This window comes from Phyllopteryx taeniolatus, chromosome 17 (genome assembly GCF_024500385.1).
Source record: "Phyllopteryx taeniolatus isolate TA_2022b chromosome 17, UOR_Ptae_1.2, whole genome shotgun sequence".
Taxonomy (NCBI): Eukaryota; Metazoa; Chordata; class Actinopteri; order Syngnathiformes; family Syngnathidae; genus Phyllopteryx; species Phyllopteryx taeniolatus.
In genome coordinates this window covers 11,782,316-11,803,516 of record NC_084518.1, presented here as the reverse complement: position 1 = coordinate 11,803,516, position 21,201 = coordinate 11,782,316, and the positions used below count along the sequence as shown (strand labels likewise).

The 21,201-nt window shown below is 44.2% G+C and overlaps 1 protein-coding gene across 3 annotated transcripts in view; it reads right to left on the bottom strand.

The window, feature by feature from the left end:
• LOC133466806 (pecanex-like protein 3) overlaps positions 1–21,201 on the bottom strand; it is a 35,957-nt gene that overhangs the window by 1,772 nt on the left and 12,984 nt on the right. For 2 of the 3 annotated variants that reach the window (XM_061750840.1, XM_061750841.1), the window contains exons 19-35: positions 20,522–20,627; positions 17,300–17,392; positions 17,066–17,216; positions 16,263–16,407; positions 15,735–15,912; positions 12,915–13,023; positions 12,682–12,811; positions 12,234–12,292; positions 11,916–12,131; positions 10,759–11,012; positions 9,571–9,801; positions 9,346–9,449; positions 9,107–9,254; positions 8,784–9,014; positions 6,150–6,424; positions 5,904–6,073; positions 242–648 (exon numbers count right to left, since the gene is read on the bottom strand). In XM_061750840.1, coding sequence (XP_061606824.1) covers positions 242–648; positions 5,904–6,073; positions 6,150–6,424; positions 8,784–9,014; positions 9,107–9,254; positions 9,346–9,449; positions 9,571–9,801; positions 10,759–11,012; positions 11,916–12,131; positions 12,234–12,292; positions 12,682–12,811; positions 12,915–13,023; positions 15,735–15,912; positions 16,263–16,407; positions 17,066–17,216; positions 17,300–17,392; positions 20,522–20,627 — 3,007 coding nt within the window. The remainder of the gene's footprint in view (positions 1–241; positions 649–5,903; positions 6,074–6,149; positions 6,425–8,783; positions 9,015–9,106; positions 9,255–9,345; positions 9,450–9,570; positions 9,802–10,758; positions 11,013–11,915; positions 12,132–12,233; positions 12,293–12,681; positions 12,812–12,914; positions 13,024–15,734; positions 15,913–16,262; positions 16,408–17,065; positions 17,217–17,299; positions 17,393–20,521; positions 20,628–21,201) is intronic. The other variant, XM_061750842.1, reaches the window with a different exon arrangement.

Below are 21,201 nucleotides of genomic sequence, written 5' to 3'. Positions count from 1 at the left end.
GAGACAAATTCCTTGTGTTTTTTGGACATACTTGGCAAATAAAGATGATTCTGATTCTGATGTGGTAAATATAAGAGTACTGCATACGTAAAGGTTTCTCTATATATTTTCAGAACATTCAGAAAGATTCTCACACCTCACAAAGATGATTAATTAGAGTGTTAATTTTCCATAAGGTTAGAAAGATTTTAGTCATGCCCATCACCGCTCTGCCAGGCCACTTCCTGTTGGTGTTCCTCACCTGCGTGCGTATAGCGTGGACGATTCCTCCATCACCCTCGGCCGTCGCCAAACCGTTAAAGCCCTTTCTGCCTGAAAAACTCCACTTCCCGAAATGGCTCTCGAAGTGGAGCACGTTGCCCTGGGCGAGGCCAGCCCGCTGGCCCGCCCTGTGGCTCGAGTTCTCCAGGAAGCTGGAGGGGCAGAAGTGCTCGGGCACCGGCAGAGGGGGCGGCACCACTGAGCCGCTGAAGGAGAGCTGTGAGCTGGACAGCTGCTGACCCAGCAAGCCTTGGATGGAGGATGTACGCTGGAGGGACGAGAGCAGTCCCGCTTCCATCCTGCCCTCTGATTGGGTGAGCAGAGCCAGTGGGAGTGGCTGTGGGTGGTGAGGCCAGTTCTGGGTTGGACCGACTGGGTTGTCCGTACCTGATGGGCAAACAACAAAACACCCAAATTACACACTGCGACTACTGAGCTGAGCTTTTCCATTGTGAAAATAACATCCATGCCCTATGACTTCCTGGCACCCTAGGTTCAAAGACCAACTACATCGTTATGGCGCTACTGGAGACCAGGAATGGGAAAGTATATCCACAAAGCATTTACATTATGAAGAGCAGGGATCTCGTTTGATGTGCGTCCTGTGTCTCAGACGCACAAAAAGTAGCAGTCACTACTACTACTCCATAAAGTATGATCAATCTGAGTCTTCGACCGCCTAGCTTAGTACTCTGGCGTGGTGCTGGAAATCCGGTGCATGATTTTTTGGGGGACAAGACAAGACATTTGGCCGCATATGTGCCCAAATTTCTGTACTGTGCGGGGGAAAAAAATATTTTTAAAAAATGGGTGCATACAAGCGCCAAGTCATTTGAGGAAGGAAAAAAAAAAAAAAAAGGCTTGAAAGCAGACAAACAATGGGTTTCATCATTGTGATCTTTAAACCAATCAGAGATAGTTAAGAGCGGGGACCCTCTGTCTGATTGGCTATGAGCATGTCTGTATGCGTGTGTGCGTTTGAAATTCAGGCACTCGCCTACACGAAGCTAAGTTTTCTGACGGCGAGTCTGTAGCTGCACAGTTAATGAAATTTGTTCCAAATTCTAACGTCACTGCGACGATGTGGGAACATTTTGGATTCAAGCCAGATGAACGCGCCCATCCTACTAATGAGCTGGTATGTCGAATTTGTATGAAGTCGCCTCAAAGTGACAAAACCCATTTTAAACACAACCATCCTACCCAAATTACTTTAGCTGGGAACAAAAAAAACATCTCCCGTTTCCCGTCATCTTGCAATTATGGAACCGTTTGCCCAACAATGCAAATACAAACATGTATTGGGTGCACATATGCTAACATTATTTAGAGTATAGTGTACTATTGTAAGAGATGCAGCCATTGAACATGCTGATAAAGCAGCGTTTAAAGAAAGGCTGCAGACTTTTAAATAGTAGAGATCTGGACTTAAAGCAGGTTTCTTTGATTTACTTTTATTGTCATTAATGTTGCTACTTGGAACTTTTTCTTAACCAACTGGAAACTTAATTGGCAGTATATTTTAAGGAATGAATGACCGTTTATACCTGTGCCAAATTTTAATATTCGTAGAAGTGCATTTATTTTTTTTAACAGAGCCTGAGTCCCCCTCCTTGAGCCGTCACCTTGTCATGGTGGAGGGGTTTGTGTGTCCCAGTGATCCTAGGAGCCAAGTTGTCTGGGGCTTTATGCCCCTGGCAGGGTCACCCATGACAAACAGGTCCTAGGTGAGGGACCAGACAAAGCACGGCTCAAAGACCCCTAATGATGACGACAAACAATGGACTTCGTTTTCCCTTGCCCGCACGCGGGCCACCGGGGCCCCCCACTGGAGCCAGGCCTGGTGGTGGGGCTCGAAGGCGAGCGCCTGGTGGCCGGGCCTGCCCCCATGGGGCCCGGCCGGGCACAGCCCGAAAGGGTAACGTGGGTCCCCCTTCCCATGGGCTCACCACCTGTGGGAGGGGCCATAGGGGTCGGGTGCAGTGTGAGCTGGGCGGTGGCCGAAGGCGGGGACCTTGGCGATCCGATCCCCGGCTACAGAAGCTGGCTCTAGGGACGTGGAATGTCACCTCTCTGGCAGGGAAGGAGCCCGAGCTGGTGTGTGAGGTCGAGAAGTTCCGACTCGATATAGTCGGACTCGCCTCCACACACACACCTTGGGCTCTGGTACCAGTCCTCTCGAGAGGGGTTGGACTCTCTTCCACTTTGGAGTTGCCCATGATGAGAGGCGCCGAGCAGGTGTGGGTATACTTATTGCCCCCCGGCTCGGCGCCTGTACGTTGGGGTTCACCCCGGTGGACGGTGTTTTGTGGACTTGGAGAAGGCGTTCGACCGTGTCCCTCGGGGAGTCCTGTGGAGAGTGCTTCGGGAGTATGGGGTACCGAACCCCCTGATACGGGCTGTTCGGTCCCTGTACGACCGGAGTCAGAGTTTGGTCCGCATATCCGGCAGTAAGTCGGACTCGTTCCCGGTGAGGGTTGGACTCCGCCAAGGCTGCCCTTTGTCGCCGATTCTGTTCATAACTTTTATGGACAGAATTTCTAGGCGCAGCCGAGGCGTAGAGGGGGTCCGGTTTGGTGGCCTCAGTATTGCATCTCTGCTTTTTGCAGATGATGTGGTTCTGTTGGCTTCATCAAGCCGTGACCTCCAACTCTCATTGGAGCAGTTCGCAGCAGAGTGTGAAGCGGCTGGGATGAGAATCAGCACCTCCAAATCTGAGACCATGGTCCTCAGTCGGAAAAGGGTGGCATGCCATCTCCAGGTCGGGGATGAGATCCTGCCCCAAGTGGAGGAATTCAAGTATCTTGGGGTCTTGTTCACGAGTGAGGGAAGAATGGAACGGGAGATCGACAGGCGGATCGGTGCAGCATCTGCAGTGATGCGGACTTTGTATCGGTCCGTTGTGGTAAAGAAAGAGCTAAGCTGAAAGGCGAAGCTCTCAATTTACCGGTCGATCTTCATTCCTACCCTCACCTATGGTCATGAGCTGTGGGTCGTGACCGAAAGAACAAGTTTCCTCCGCAGGGTGTCCGGGCTCTCCCTTAGAGATAGGGTGAGAAGCTCGGTCATCCGGGAGGATCTCAGAGTAGAGCCGCTGCTCCTCCGCATTGAGAGGAGCCAGATGAGGTGGCTGGGGCATCTGATTCGGATGCCTCCCGGATGCCTCCCTGGTGAGGTGTTCCGGGCATGTCCCACCGGGAGGAGACCCCGGGGACGACCCAGGACACGCTGGAGAGACTACATCCTTCGGCTGGCCTGGGAACGCCTCGGGATCCCCCCGGAAGAGCTGGATGAAGTGGCTGGGGAGAGGGAAGTCTGGGCGTCCCTGCTGAAGCTACTGCCCCCGCAACCCGACCCGGATAAGCGGTAGAGAATGGATGGATGGATGGAGAGCCTGAGTTTGTTTTATCTATATTTTTTAAATCTAATATATTTCATTTATTGCTCTACATTACGATATCAACGTTCATTATTCTTAGAATTAGTATCAAAGTGAATTGTTGTTAAAAAGGATATACTTGAATTATTATGCACTAATATCAAATTAGTGGTATAAAAAAGATCAACGATACCATCGTTTATCGTGATAATTTTTGGGAAAAGATATTTTCCTAAAAGATTTGCTATCATGATAAGCCTAAACACACCAAGAACAACACAAAAATATTGTACAAACAGTATTAAAAAAATGCAGTAACACCTGTAATAAAAATATGCAATATAGCGGAAGCGCGACGCAAGAACAATAAATCAAGCGTAGGATTACTGTATTCCGTGATGATAAATTGCAGGGACTCACTGTTCCCGGGTTGGCACTTACTGTTTCCATGACGTGCATTTGCACTCACATAGTCTCAAGTGTAAAATGATCTATGATGAGTACTGTAATATGTGTTGAATTAATTTTGCCATTTTCCCCGAATATTGTTACATTAAAATGTATTTATTCACTGTATTTATGTTGTTACATTGACAATTTTCATTGTTTTCACTTTTTTTTCCCACATTTTCAAATGACAACCATGACAATTTTACACATGCATTAAACATTTTTCATTAGATTTATTAATTAATTAAATTAATTATAAATACAAAACTGAAAAGGAAATATTAAAAATATATTTTTTCTACCTCATCTGCGAATGAAATGCCCATCCATCCGTAAATTTTTTTTTAATAAATTAATGTGGTTCTTGAGCACAAGTTTGCTCATCCCTGTGTTAGACACTATTGTCTTTTATTTGACAAAAGTGAAGGAATTAAAACTTTTTAACCTTGTCTTGTTTTTACATTATAACACCACATCATTATTTTGATCATTTTAATTGATGTTATAGGTTTGCCTTTTTTATTTTTACTGCTGCTGTGATGTATGTGCCAAGACACTTGTCTAGCCAAAGAATGTACAGGAAGTCCTCGATTTACGAACGAGTTTCGTTCCTACGCTGGCGACGTAACACGATTTTCCGCGTAAGTCGGATTTCACCGTTAAAGTCGAAATTTACGGCGAAATACTTCTGTTACGGGTATTGTCCCACGTGATTGTGACAGTAAGCTCAGTCTGTGTGGGCGTGTGCGTCGATGTGTGAGTGAGACGGGATTGTGAAGGAGGAAGGAGTGCACGCAGGTGTGAGTGTGTACAGTGGCAAGTGTAGTGACGGCGACCGGGGAAGAGTAGCGAATCGTGGAGGACTCGTTGACGTTGAATGTGCAGAGGAGCTAATAAAGCCATTATAGCATCAAATCGGTGCTTCGTGCCTTTATTGTTGCCACCACCCAGCTCAGCTGTGCAACGAGAGAAGGGAGTTAACCCCTGCGTCTCCCGACCACAGTCAGGTGACCGTAGCAGGAAAGGTTAACACTTCGTATAAAGAAACTAAAATACATTAAAATAAAAAAATAAGATGCTGTACTTACCATTACTGCTGAGAGTGTGAAAAAAGGAGGGAAAAGAAGGCAAAGATACTCCCGCCGCACAAACACAGACACGCACTAGCTAAGCAGAAACACTATGGTGCACGAAGCACGGGCATCGTAAAGTCGAAACATCGTAGGTCGAGTGCGTCGTAACTCGAGGACTTCCTGTAATGATTTCCATGATTAAAAAAAATCACAAGTAGAAAAAGTACAGTGCTGTCCATTTTTTGTTGTTGCTTTGCTTACAATTTCGCAATGTTATTTACTTTATTTCATATATGATAATTTAATTTCCTTACATCTTATTTATGTTATGTACATTCTTACTATGTGTTGAAGTAATAAGCGGATTACCTGTCTCTTATTGCTACAATATCAAAGAGCTTGCATCATCCCGAAACACAAAAAAAACCTTTTGAAACTGTACCCTTGTAAGTTGAACTGAACTGAACCACGTGGCTTAAAAAAAAATCTCCTTTGAATTTACTTCATTTTTAAAATGTAGACATAGCGGGAGAAAATGGATGGATGGATTTAAAATGTACACTGGTTTCACATGATTCAATTGTAGTAAACTGGCATCATTTTTGAGAAGGGAAATTTTAAAAAAAATTACATCAGTTTACCATATTTTAATCATGTGCTACCGATGTACATGTTCAAATTAACTCAATTAAAAGGACTGTTTTTTCAGTGTACTTCTTTGTAGAGGTAGAGAGTCTCACCCAACGAGTGCTGCATGGTGGGGATGTGTGGCTGGGGAAGGCTGGAGGCTGGTGTGCTCTGGGTGGTGTGGATGGCGATGTTTGTCGTGATGGAGGCGGAACCACCGCCGCAGTCCGAGTCCTCAATGTTTCCTCCGCTGTTGCAACCAGCGCCGCATCCTTTCTGCATCCTGTAGAGAAACAAACTAGTCACGCTCACAGCCCTGACCACAAGAAGTGATGATGGTCCAAACTGGCGTATGGTACCTGTCCCAGCTACTGATGAGCCAGTTGTAGATGTTGTGTGGGCTGACAGGTCCCCCCCACACAGAGCGCAGCTGACTGTGCCCACCCGCATACGATGTGGTGAGAGGGGACACGTAGATGGGGTAACCAATGGGCTGGTCGCACGATGAGTTGATCATATTCCTTAGGGCCTGCTTGGCGTTCTGAATGCTGCCGCGCTCAGGGTTGCGGTTGCGCAGGAAGACCAGCTCTTGCTGTTGCCCGGCCCACAGCCCACGCACACACTCTCGGTTCACCTGTAGGGGGGGCACAAGGCTGGTCAGTCGTGTGAGGTGGAACTCATAAGTGGGTACAGAAAAACAAATGCCATTTTCAACAAGGTTTTCAGGAAGGAAACCCCCTGCCACAAAGCATTGAAAATGTTGGCGGAGCAGTCAAAAATTAATGACCGCAATTTAATATAACCAACTAATCATTGATTTTTTTTTCCACTGGTTGCAGTTTAAATAATTGTTTGAATGTTTATTTTAAAAGAAGTTTTGTCTAAGCCCACCCTCTTCCTGTCAGACATTTTGGAAATAATGCATTTGTGGTACCCTTTCTAGGCATGAAACCATTTGCCCGCAAATACTCACTTCTGTCCTGAGTCTAGCCCCCACTACTCTTTCCCATAACTTCATTGTGTGGCTCATCAACTTTATTCCTCTATAGTTGCCACAGCTCTGCACATAACCCTTGTTCTTAAAAATGGGCACTAGCACACTTTTCCTCCATTCCGCAGGCATCTTCTCACCCGCTAGAATTCTATTGAACAAGCTGGTCAAAAACTCCATACCTCCACAGGAATGTCATCCGGACCAACTGCCTTTCCAATTTTCATCCTCTTTAATGCCTTTCTAACTTCCCCCTTACTAATCATTGCCACTTCCTGATCCACCACACTTGCCTCTTCTACTCTCACTTCTCTCTCATTTTCCTCATTCATCAACTCCTCAAAGTATTCTTTCCATCTATCTAGCTAGCACACTGCTGGCACCAGTCAACATATTTCCATCTCTATCCTTAATCACCCTAACCTGCTGCATATCCTTCCCATCTCTTTCCCTCTGTCTGGCCAACCTGTATAGATCCTTTTCTCCTTCTTTAGTGTCCAACCTGTCATCATATGCCTCTTGTTTGGCCTTTGCCACCTCTATCTTGGCCCTATGTCGCATCTCAATGTATTCTTTTCGCCTCTCCTCGGTCCTCTCAGTGTCCCACTTCTTAGCTAACCTTTTTCCTTGTATGATTTCCTGTACTGTGAAGTTCCACCACCAAGTCTCCTTCTCTCCTTTCCTGCCAGAAGATACACCAAGTACTCTCCTGCCTGCCTCTCTGATCACCTTGGCTGTAGAGGTCCAGTCTTCTGGAAGCTCCTGCTGTCCACCGAGAGCCTGTCTCACCTCTTCATGAAAAGCTACACAACACTCGTCCTGTCTCAGCTTCCACCACATGGTTCTCTGCTCTGGCTTTGTCTTCCTAATCTTCCTCCCCACCACCAGAGTCATCTTACACACCACCATTCCATGCTGTCTAGCCACACTCTCCCCTACCACTACCTTACAGTCAGTAACCTCCTTCAGATTACACCGTCTGCGTGCTTCTACCTCCGCTCGTCGGTCACCCTATGTTCGTGCCGCTTCTGTAAAAAAGTGTTCACTACAGCTATTTCCATTCTTTTTGCAAAGTCTGCCACCATGTCCCTCCAAGTTCCTTTCCTGGATGCCGTACTTACCCATCACTTCTTCATCACCCGTTTCCTTCACCAACCAACATGTCCATTACAATCTGCACCAATCACGACTCTCTCTCTGCCTGGGATGCTCAGAACTACTTCATTTAGCTCCTTCCAGAATTTCTCTTTCACCACTAGGTCACATCCTACCTGTGGGACATAGCCTCTAATCACATTATACATAACCTCAATTTCAAGTTTCAACCTCATCACTCGATCACCTCCAAGACATTCTTAGCCAACTCTTCTTTGAAAATAACCCCAACTCCATTTCTCTTCCCATCTACACCATGGTTAAACAATTTAAACCCTACTCCTAAACTTCTTGCCTTACTGCCTTTCCACCTGGTCTCCTGGACACACAATATATCAACCTTTCTGCTAATCATCATGTCAACCAACTCCCGAGATTTTCCTGTCATAGTCCCAACATTCAAAGTCCCCACATTCAGTTCTAGGCTCTGTGCTTTCCTCTTCTCTTTCTGCCGAAGAACCCGCTTTCCACTTCTTCGACTTCGACCCACAGTCGCTGAATTTCCTACGGCGCCCTGCAGGTTGATGGCGCCGGTGGCGGACGTTGTTAACCCTGGCCACGACCGATCCGGTATGGAATTCTTTGGATGAATGCTCATATTTGTTTGGCAAAGTTTTAAGCCGGATGCCCTTCCTGACGCAACCCTCTGCATTTATCCGGGCTTTGGACCGGCCTACAGTTTGCACTGGCTTGTGCCCCCCATAGGGCTGCATTGAATGAATAAAAGGTTAAATTAAATTGGGCTCATTACTTTTTGACAGCCCCTCATATGTTTCAACAACAATAAAAAAACTACCCCACCGCCCAAAAAAAACAAATAAAATGCAGAAAATGGAAGAGGTACAACCTTGATGACCCGGAAGCTGAGGAACCTTTTGTTCAACATGATGATCTTGTACTCGTCGCTACCGTCATCCATGATGTGACGCAGAGCCAGCAGCGAGGGCATGTTTGCGAGGATGGCACTGCGCCAAACAGGGTCGCCCTCGTGCGATATCAACATCTTCTCCTCGTTGGCAGTGATGGCGTCATAGAGCACCGCAGGGTCCTCGTACTCATCCGGGGATGTAAAGTGGTCCTGGGGGAAATCGTGGCAGGGGTCAGTATGTTAACCTCAGGGTAAGGTTTTCCTCTTGTGAAGTTGTTTCCTGCTGGTCAGAAAAGTGCTACCTGATGCAACTTGAGGGACATCCGCACTCCGGGCGCCACAACTCGATTCAACAGGTCCATATCTGCAAAGACCCACTCGTCACGTGGAGATGTGATGCGAAAGTCTCCCTTGAAGAGCGCATGGAGGCCGTAGAGAAACGGCTCCAAGCTGTCAAAACCACAATGGGGAAGGGACAGTAAACTTTTGTACGATACGAGCATAAAAACAAATATTGTCCAGGCTGAGCTGGTGCTCTCACCTTGCAGACATGCTGTGGGAGGCAGTGCCCAGGGCTCTTCTTCCCAGAATACACAACCCTAAACAAAGACTGACTAGAGGAGAATCTCGATCACTTGTCACAGGCTGCAACACAAAAGTAGTAGAGGTTAAACCAACTCCAACAACATCCAATCTTGAGGTTTAAAATATGAATTTCCATCACTTATTACAAATAAGTCGATGTAGAGCCTGTGGAGAGACGAACCGTTTGACGCCTGCTGTTGCAATACTGAATCCAGTCCACATAAATCATGCAGAATGAGGAGGGCGTGATGCCGGAGGCCCTGTGGTCGTAGTCCTCGTCAATGTTCAGGTTGAAGGTGGGGTCGCTGTCGACATAGTTGGCTCCGAGACAAGGTCGCAGTGCCTCCTGGATCGTCTCGTTAGCCAACCACTCCTCCAGCTTGGGTGAACGGCTCACGTAGTAAATGATGCTCTGTTGGAGAAAGCAAACATATGCATTAATGCATACAATATTAGTGTACCAGGCAGAATACATGAAAATGCGTCTAAATGCAAACTTCACTGACCTGAATGAGGGATTGGAATGATAAATCTATTTTTAAACTAAAGTAATTTTGTCAATTGTGGAATCTGCTCGAACAAACATTTATTAATGTTTCGTCTGGTGTCTTGAAATCAATGGCGGCATTATGGGTTTCACCACCAACGGAGGGTGTAATTAATTCAATCCTGATTACTTTGCCACCTTGTTGGTCTCCTAAATAAATCAAAACAGGAACTAGCAAAGAGCAAAGTTTGCCGTTGGACTACTTTGACAATAATAGCTAACTTTGTTGGTAATATTTTAACACAGTGTATAAATACAATTTAAACTGGCGGAAATTAAATGGAATGAGTTCCACAGGCTGTGAAAGTTGAAAGTTGGCACTACTTCTGCATATCTCATACTGTATGGTTGGGGAGTGGGGTTTGAGTTGTACTGGCTCTCCCCATGGTTATTTCACAAGCTGACATATATGATAAGAGAATATATTAATCAGATTTGTTGTGGTTTGACGTTGCATTTGTGTATTTCCTTTACAATGTTGATTAAATAGGTTCTGTTAATAAAGTCCTTGAGGCTACAATTTAGGAAAAGGCATAATGTGATTCACTGAAAAAAAATATAGACTCAGCGAAACTACAGGATTAAGTATGTATGACGTCCACCATCATGTCCATCAGTTGTTGCATTGCACAGACATTTATGAAGACAGGGACAATGATGGATAAAGAGAAGAGTGTACAATCGAAAAAAAAAAAAAAAAAGTCAATATCAACGTCTCATTTTTTAATAATTTTCACAGATGTTGTATTCATTTGCTTTTGTACAAATTGGATAACCTGTAAAGGGACTACATGGCCACCCTGTATTTTCTGGACATCTCACCTTGACATAGTACGTGATGAGAATCTTGCGGAGGTCAAACACTTGCAGCATGGAGGCGGCGTTGTTGTCACTGATGCTGTAACCTTCCAGCACATACTTGGTGGCCGCCACCTCCCAGGCGAGCCAGCGCTGTCCGAAGGCGGCGTTGAACGACAGCATGTGAGGCAGGTGACCTGGCTCGCAGCAGCAGCAGCCCTCGTCCTCCTCCACACCTTCTGTGATGGCCTCTACTTCCCTCTGCTGACAGTAGGTGCCTGCAGGTAGAAGATGATTTAATCTACTAAACAGAAAATGGATGGATGGATGGATAATTGGGTTTTTTTCCCCTGAGATTTTTATGGTCCTGTCCTCTTCCTGTCAGCCATTTTGGAAATGAGGTCATTGTTTGATCCCAGTCAGAAGCAGAGAGCCGTGTTTAAATTTCTTGTTTTGGAAGGAGTACCACCACTAAACATTTTGAAAAGGTTGCAAAATGTGTATGGGGAAGCTGAAATAGGTTACAAGTACAACACAGTCAAAAAGTGGGTGTCCAGGGTCAAAAGCGAAGAACAAGAGCCTGCTTTGAGTGACCTCTGTGACAGGCAAAGGAGCGGCACACAAACCATCTTCAGCGGTTAATCCTGGGAATAGTGCTTGGGTCGAGGCACTGATCAGAGAAGATGGCATGTGCAGTATTTTCAGATATGTTGTAATTAGTTTAAATGTGTTTAAAACTATATTTATGTTTTTATATGGTCTCTGTATTGCAATTTTTTACATGGTCTGGAACACATCCCCTGCAATGAATGGTTTACTGTGCAGCTCTTCTATTAGATTGTGCAGAGGTACCTTATGTCGGAGGTGGTGAATCAATGTAAAAGACTACTGGAGGAATCAAATGCAAGAATACTAAGTGACCTATTCAGGGTAACATCATCGTTTCGCTTCAACTTCCAATAAATCGGGATCTTTAAACTTGTCATTTTTCAAAATAACATGTACAATGCGAGAACTCAGGATGACCGTATCAGCTGTATATGCATAATGTTTCTTTTTTCTGTAAATAGCAACTGTTGGGTAAAAACAGATATTCAACTCGGCTGAGCTCTGTGAGTGCCTTACCCATCAAGCAGATACAAAAAGTGTCAAAATTTTTGAGACTGTGGATTGCTGCACACCTCTGAACTCCAGACCCCTCAGCTGGAAGGTGACCAGGCCATTGCCGATCTCGATGATGTGCACCAGCGCGTTGAGGTAGTCAGAGGCGAGGATGAAGCAGTCGCCGGTGTTGTAGTTGCCCCAGCGGCCGAGCAGCAGATCTCCACACAGGCTGTGCTGCAGCGAACGTGTCAGGTGCTCGTAGAAGATGGAGTTCAGGTTGTTGTCGTCGGCGCCTGGCAGGAAAAGGCGGCGGCATAGCAACAGTTTCACATCATCTCAACCATGTTAAAAGATACAAGATGCAGAGATACGAGAAATGGTCTTAGTGTGCATACCTGGGTTACGGTCCAGCTGAGTGGCAAGTCTGGTGTTGGAGTGGTCAACTCGCTTGGTGCTAACAACACAGAATTGCATTAGCACTGATTGTGGTGAACTGGGGCGGGCAAACGTTTTTAATCAATTGATTTTTAAAACAGACCACGTCATTTGTAAAGGAGGTTTTATAAAAAAAATAAAAATAAATAAATAAAGTAAAATTGTTAAATATGTACAATTGTTTATTTTACATACTAAATTATGTAAATATGCACTTTTAATTAATAAAATGAATAAATAAATTTTATTTAACAAATATAGCTTAAACACTACATTAATGCAACAAATATTATATGACTCTTAAAAATGTAAATACTCGGTGGACTGGATTAAAGAACGGACCAGGTTGTATGTGGCTCCAGGGCCACATTTGAGTAAAATAAAGCTGCAGAGTCATAAATCACATACTTGTAGTCCCGCTCCCAGAACTTAACAGGTCTGGTGTATGAGGTAACAAACACAGCGCTGCCTAGCACTGGATTGAGAGGGGTAGAAAAGATGGCTGAAAATATGGCCTGCACAAAAAGCACAGCAGAGTCTGCAGAGAAATGGAGTTAAGGGCACCTCGTGAAGAAACTGAGCAATCACTGATGTGTCATCGCACGTAATCATAGGAGTCATCGAATCGGCTTTAAGGATACGTGGCACTGCAAAGGGCTGAGCGAAGGCGTGGAAAGCCGAGCCCCATGTGATCTGCCAGGGTGCGATGTAAGTCAACACGAAGCGTAACTTATACAGCAGGTCCCACATCTGAGAAATATAAAATTTAAAAAAAAGACGCACTTAGGGGTCAGCAATGTGGGCAAACAAAAATATCAAAAAATATATTTTTTTTAATTTCATGGTAAAAATAATTTGACGATATCCTAAGAAAAAAAACTCTAAATCTCTACTTGCTTCCCTAGACATTTATCCAGGATATTGCACAAGAATACTGTATGGCAATATTCAACAATTGATAACTTCAAGTTACGTCCAGGCTGGATACAGGAGAATATGCCAAATCAGGTTTGCACAATACTATTTTAGTTAAGCTTTTGTTTAAAAACAAAAATGTAAACACAATTAAGATGACATCAAAAATGTAACCCTAATTAAATATTTTAAACCAAATAAGTTTGTCACTACAGCACACACTGGCATACAAATTTGGCTAGAGCACTGCAGAAAGAAATGTAGTTGATGGCATTCTTTATGTCATGCCAACGTTTACTTGCTTTGCCATATGGTACTTGTTTGCTAAATGACTTGGCAAGGGTTTTCTGAGTGTGTTTTACAGATTTCCTCATCTTTAGCGGAAGTCGTGGATGGATGGCTGGATGTTTACTTTATGCATCCTGTGATGATGTACCACCCCAATTCCAATGACGTTGGGACGTTGTATTAAACAAATAAAAACAGAATACAATGATTTGCAAATCATGTTCAACCTATATTTAATTGAATACACTACAAATACAAGATATTTAATGTTCAAACTGATAAACTATAGTTTTTAGCAAATAATAATTAACTTAGAATTTTATGGTTGCAACACATCCCAATACCACTGTGTTACAACACCTTTTCTTTTAACATCATTTAATAAACGTTTGGGAACTGAGGACACTAATTGTTGAAGTTTGTTTCTCCAAAACCTGTATGTACCTTTCAGCATTAATGATGCCTTCACAGATGTGTAAATTACCCATGCCATTGGAACTAACACAGCCCCATACCATCACAGATGCTGGCTTTTGAACTTTGCGTCCATAACAGTCCGGTTCTTTTCAACTTTGGCGCGGAGGACACGACGTCCACAATTTTCAAAAACAATTTGAAATGTGGGCTCATCGGACCACAGAACACTTTTCCACTTTGCATCAGTCCAACTTAGATGAGCTCAGGCCCAGATAAGCCCATGTGGTGATATCCTTTACACATTGATGTCTGTTTTTGATGCAGTGTCGCCTGAGCGATCGAAGGTCAGGAGCATTCAATGTTGGGTTTCGGCCTTGCCGCTTCCATGCAGTGATTTGTCCAGATTCTCTGAACCTTTTGATGATATTATGGACCGTAAATGATGAAATCCCTAAATTACTTGCAATTCTACGTTGAGGAACATTGTCCTTGAACTGTTCGACTATTTTCTCACGCACTTGTTCACAAAGACGTGGACCTCGCCCCATCTTTGCTTGTGAATGACTGAGCAATTCAGGGAAGCTCCTTTTATACCCAATCATGGCACCCACCTGTTCCCAATTAGCCTGTTCACCTGTGGGATGTTCCAAACAGGTGTTTGATGAGCATTCCTCAACTTTCTCAGTCGTTTCTGCCACCTGTCCCAGCTTTTTTGGAACGTGTTGCAGCCATAAAATTCTAAGTTAATGATTATTTGCTAAAAACAATAAAGTTTATCTGTTTGAACATTAAATATCTTGTCTTTGTAGTGTATTCAATTAAATATAGGTTGAACATGAGTTGCAAATCATTGTATTCTGTTTTTATTTATGCTTAACACAACGTCCCAACTTCATTGGAATTGGGGTTGTATAAAGTAAAGCTACTGAATTAGATTTAGTAGCTGCATAAAGTTTTAATACCTTTCCAAATGATGTGTTTATTATGAAGAGTGAAATGAAACAAAGATCAAGTGGGCACACATAGGTAATTTTTAAAGGATGATACGTGACATCATAACGGCGGAATTTTTTATTTTTATTCCCGGTGACAGGTTAAGCAGCTGATATTGGTAACACAGTACAGGGTTCAAATAAAGCAGTGGTTGATAGATCACGGGATTGTAAAATACAATATTTACTTACAAACCGCTGCGGCAGGAGTAGGGCTATGCTAGCTAGCTCCTCCATTAGCCTCGCCAGCAGTCTGGATGACTATGAGAGTGGACAGTTCTTTGTAAACGTTAATCAAAATGAATAATCCTCCAGTGAATATACGATCGTAAAAGTGCTGTCCATTGTCTTCGTTTCGCTTTTAAACTTTTTTTTGAACTTTCACACGGCCGTGTTTGGGAAGACAGCACATACATCTGTAGCCTGTGTCATTTTCCTTTTGGCCAACAAAAAACTATACATGCGTTCCAATGAGGTCCATTGTTTCAATTCACCCACTTGTTAAGTTGCTAAACTCCTGAAAAGGTTGTTCGCCCCGCTAGTTTGTGAGCGAGAGTTTATTTTTCTTGCCACTAAGTCACGTGATTGAATCGTGCGCTGATTTGGCAAATGTGGACTCACATGCATTTCCTCCTTTCTCTCCTCCTCATATGCCGTTCATGCATTCATTGTTGTTTTCTTTTAGAGACAGAATGAATACTTCATAAAGTAAAATTGTAAATTGTTAAAGCAACGTTCACGATTGTATCGAAGGCGATATATATCGCCCACCCCAAGATGCACTGTTATTCAATCAATTATATTTTAGGTTTTAAAATGTGTAAAATGATTGGTGCCCTGTGTTCTGACCTTGCTGAAAAGAATGGACATGAAGTAGTAGTCAATCAGGAAGGTCTCTGAGAAGTGTGGGTAGTCGAATTGGAAGAAGAGCGTGGTGAAGCACAGTGTGACATACTGCTGCGACGGAGCGCAGAAGGACGAACGCAGAAGCTTCATGCCAGCTACTGAGATGAAGAGCGCTCGGCTACTGGAAGACAGGCCAAGACGACATGATGAGACGACATGCATAAAAAAAATTCCTGGACACTTTATTACATACCCCCAGCATAATCAAATTCAGTACATATTTTACATTTGAAAAATCTCATAGAACAACAAAACAAAAATGTCACAAAAAGTATATTTAAATAATGATGGACACAAGTTAATTGTACCTTCTCCCATTTAGTAGAAGAGCATATAATTATTCTGCCTGTCACTATATGTTGCTGGCATTATTTTTATAGTAAATAAATCATTTTCAGTCAGACAGAATGAGGTGTGAGAGGAAACCTCACACATTACCTACAGCGCATCTTTGTTGTTGTCGTGACTTACTAGATGTCCAGCTCTTTATGGTTCTGCCCAACGGCGCGTGCTTCCGTCGTGAGGGAGTTGAGCACGACCGCCGGATAAATGAAGTACTTCTCCACACATTGAAGCCACGCATACAGTTTCTCGAACCACATCAGCTGAGCAGCATCTGGTGACCAACAGTACTGCATTCATTTAGCAAAATATTTCTGTTGGATATGTGTGGGTCTGATCCAGGGAAGGCTCCTTTTCTCAGATTTTATGAGTGATTAAATAGGTATGCCTGCACCATAAAATGAGATTACATGCTGCTCACATTGACAGTGAGACAGTGTATTTTTTTTACATTGAGGTTGATTGAAGACTCTAAATTGCCCGTAGGTGTGAATGTGAGTGCGAATGGTGTTTTTTTTCTATGTGCCCTGCGATTGGCTGGCGACCAGTTCAGGGTGTGACCCGCCTCCCGGCCGAAGATAGCTGGGATAGGCTCCAGCAGCCCACCAACATAGTGAGGATGAGCGGTATAGAAAATGGATGGAAGGATGAAAAAAAAACAAGTGAGATCCAACCGAGTAAGCTTCACAGTAACTTCTCAAAATGTGAAGCAAGTTCAACACTAAAAAAAAATATATCTGAATTAAGCATTTGCAGAGTGAAAATCCCTGGGAGATGGAGGTTAAAATGCATTTCTCAGCAGCACTTCAACTTGAGACCTTGCTAGGTTTCATTTAATCCTCAGTGATGCCTCCAGAGGGAGAAGCTGATAATGGCCCTTATATTTTACAGTGACTTTCGCTCGAGCATATAAAGAGCAATGAGACACTCACCTCGGACTTCAAACTGACTGTATTCTTTGGATCGGAGTACAGGGTGAGCCAGGCAGAACCAAGGAAGCTGTTTGCGGAGCTGCGGCAAGAGATAGTGAGTAATAAAGCCGACAACTCCCGCCAGGATGTACAAGACAAAGCTGAGTGCAGGCTGTGGGGCAAGAGCACAAAGAGGAATATGTGAGTAATTCCTATCAAATCATGTGAGGAAAAATGGCCTAAACTTGTACTAACCTGTAGTGCAATGAAAACCGTGCTGGCACTGATGGCGAACGTGATCACAGCCATGAGGGGACAGATGACGAGGTCTGATTGAAGAATCTCTTTCTATGGTTGAGAAGGGACAAGGTTTTAAAGGGAATCTTCTTTTCCATTTGGCTTGGCGCTTTAGGGGTCGCCACAACGCGTCATCCTTTTCCATGGAAGCCTATCTCCTGCATCCTCCTCTCGAACACCAACTGCCCTCATGTCTTCCCTCACAACATCCATCAACCTTCTCTTTGGTCTTCCTCTAGCTCTCTTGCCTGGCAGCTCCATCCTAATCATCCTCTACCAATATACTCACTATTTCTCCTCTGGATGTGTCCAAACCATCAAAGTCTGGTCACTCCGGGAGCGAACCTCAACAACTTCATTTCTGCCACCTCCAGCTCTGCTTCCTGTTGTCTCTTCAGTGCCACTGTCTCTAATCCATACATCATGGCTGGCCTCACCACTGTTATATAAACTTTGGCCTTCATCCTAGCAGAGACTATTCTATCACAAAGCACACCTGACACCTTCCTCCACCCGTTCCAACCTGCTTGGACCCGTTTCTTCACTTCCTGACCACACTCACCATTGCTCTGGACGGTTGACCCCAAGTATTTAAAGTCCTCCACCCTTGCTATCTCTTCTCCCTGTAGCCTCACTGTTCCCCCACCACCCCTCTCATTCATGCACATATATTCTGTTTTACTTCGGCTAATCTTCATTACTCTGCTTTCTAGTACATGCCTCCATCTTTCTAACTGTTCCTCCACCTGCTCCCTGCTTTCACTGCTGATCACAATGTCATCTGCAAACATCATGGTCCACAGGGATTCCAGTCTAATCTCATCTGTCAGCTTATCCATCACCACTGCAAACAGGAAGGGGCTCAGGGCTGATCCCTGATGCAGTCCCACCTCCACCTTAAATTCGTCTGTCACACCAACAGCACACCTCACCACTGTTCTGCTGTCCTCGTACATGTCCTGTATTATTCTAATATACTTATCTGCCACTCCAGACTTTCGCATGCAATACCACAGTTCCTCTCTGGGTACTCTGTGATAGGCTTTCTCTAGATCTACAAAGACACAATGCAGCTACTTCTGACCTTCTCTGTACTTTTCCATCAACATCCTCAAGGCAAATAATGCATCTGTGGTACTCTTTCTAGGCATGAAACCATACTGTTGCTCGCAAATACTCACTTCTGTCCTGAGTCTAGCCTCCACTACTCTTTCCCATAACTTCATTGCGTGGCTCATCAACTCTATTCCTCTATAGTTCCCACAGCTCTGCACATCACCCTTGTTCTTAAAAATGGGCACCAGCTCACTTTTCCTCCATTCCTCAGGCATCTTCTCACGCGCTAGAATTCTATTGAACAAGCTGGTCAAAAACTCCACAGCCATCTCTCCAAGATGCTTCCATACCTCCACAGAATGTCATCAGGACAAACTGCCTTTCCATTGTTCATCCTCTTTAATGCCTTTCTAACTTCACCCTTACTAATCATTGCCACTTCCTGGTCCACCACACTTGCCTCTTCCAGTCTCCCTTCTCTCTCATTTTCCTCATTCATCAACTCCTCAAAGTAGTCTTTCCATCTGTCTAGCACACTACTGGCACCAGTCAACATATTTCCATCTCTACCCTTAATCAGCCTAACCTGCTGCACATCCTTCCCATCTCTATCCCTCTGTCTGGCCAGCGTGTATAGATCCTTTTCTCCTTCTTTTGTGTCCAACCTGGCATACATGTCATCATATGCCTCTTGTTTGGGCTTTGCACCTCTACCTTTGCCCTATGTCGCATCTCAATGTATTCCTTTCGCCTTTCCTCGGTCCTCTCAGTGTCTCACTTCTTCTTAGCTAACTTTTTTCCTTGTATGATTTCCTGTACTGTGAGGTTCCACCACCAAGTCTCCTCCTCTCCTTTCCTGCCAGAAGGTACACCAAATACTCTGCTGCCTGCCTCTCTGATCACCTTGTCAGTAGTGGTCCAGTCTTCTGGAAGATCCTCCTGTCCACCGAGAGCCTGTCTCAGCTCTTCCCGAAAAGCTGCACAACACTCGTCCTGTCTCATGGTTCTCTGCTCTGCCTTTGTCTTCCTAATCTTCCTCCCCACCACCAGAGTCATCTTACACACCACCATCCTATGCTGTCTAGCCACACTCTCCCCTACCGCTACCTTACAGTCGGTAACCTCCTTCAGATTACATCATCTGCACAAGATGTAATCCACCTGTGTGCTTCTACTTCCGCTCTTGTAGGTCACCCTATGTTCCTGCCTCTTCTGGGAAAAAAAATGTTCACTCCAGCCATTTTCATCCTTTTTGCAAAGTCATCTGTCCCTCAAAGTTCCTTTCCTGGATTCCGTACTTACCCATCACTTCTTCATCACCCCTATTTCCTTCACCAACATGTCCATTACAATCTGCATCAATCACGACTCTCTCTCTGTCTGTGATGCTCAGAACTACTTCGTCTAGCTCCTTCCAGAATTTCTCTTTCACCTCTAGGTCACATCCTACCTGTGGGGCATAGCCACTAATCACATTATACGTAACACCCTCAATTTCAAGTTTCAGCCTCATCACTCGCTCTAATACTCTTTTCACCTCAGACATTCTTAGCCAACTCTTCTTTTAAAATAACATTTCTCTTACCATCTACACCATGGTAAAATAATTTAAACCCTGCCCCTAAACTTCTAGCCTTACTGCCTTTCCACCTGGTCTCCTGGACACACAATATATCAACCTTTCCCCTAATCATCATGTCAACCAACTCCCGAGATTTTCCTGTCATAGTCCCAACATTCAAAGTCCCCACATTCAGGTCTAGGCTCTGTGCTTTCCTCTTCTCTTTCTGCCGAAGAACCCGCTTTCCACCTCTTCTTCTTCGACTTCGACCCACAGTAGGTGTATTTCCACCGGCGACCTGCAGGTTGGCTCGCCCGTGGCGGACGTTGTTAACCCGGGCCACGACCGATCCGGTATGGAATTCTTTGGATGAATGCTCATATTTGTTTGGCAAAGTTTTAAGCCGGATGCCCTTCCTGACTCAACCCTCTGCATTTATCCGGGCTTGGGACCGGCCTACAGTTTGCACTGGCTTGTGCCCCCCATAGGGCTGCATTAAGGTTTTAAAGTGAATGACATTCTGAAATCAAAAGGTGTAAAAGTTAGAAAGCCTTGATTTTTACCACAGAGTTATGCAGCTTTTCTGGAAGAGGATCCTTGATCTCCACAGGGGGTTCTTCAGGCCTGCGGTTCTCCAGCTCAGGTAATAATTTCGATCGGACCAATGACCTGATGTGAACGAAGCCAGGAGAAAAAGTGAGGCAACTTCAAATTTCAAAATGTTCAGGTGAGAGATGGACACATTGAAGAATTTTTGCAATCGTGTGGAACTGTTTCCCAATCTTTATTGAGCCAAGGCACTCATTTTTTTTTTTTACATTGGAAAACTCTCATGCCACACCCCCAAACAAAAATGTCCCAAAGAATATACTAAAATGATGATCTCATCTCAATTTACTCACACATTGGCTTAAATTGGCCCCATTTGAAAGCTCATTATCCATTCATCAGTGGAATAAAAAAAGTTTCAGAATTGTGATTATTAGACACTTAGTGGTTAAATTATTTTGTATTAGAATTTTTTTTAATCTAACATTCAGTTTTGCTCAACCTTCATTGCTGTGTACTTATTTTTGAGACACTGCAGCATTAATTTAATTTGTTAGAAGAAGAAAAATGTGCAAACAGTACACAACGACAAATCTCATTTGAAATCAATTGTCCACATTTGTGGGAGTATTTTGTAATACAATATAGTAGAACAAAGAAAATGTTGATTCTGAAATGAAACTCAAGGTTTTCT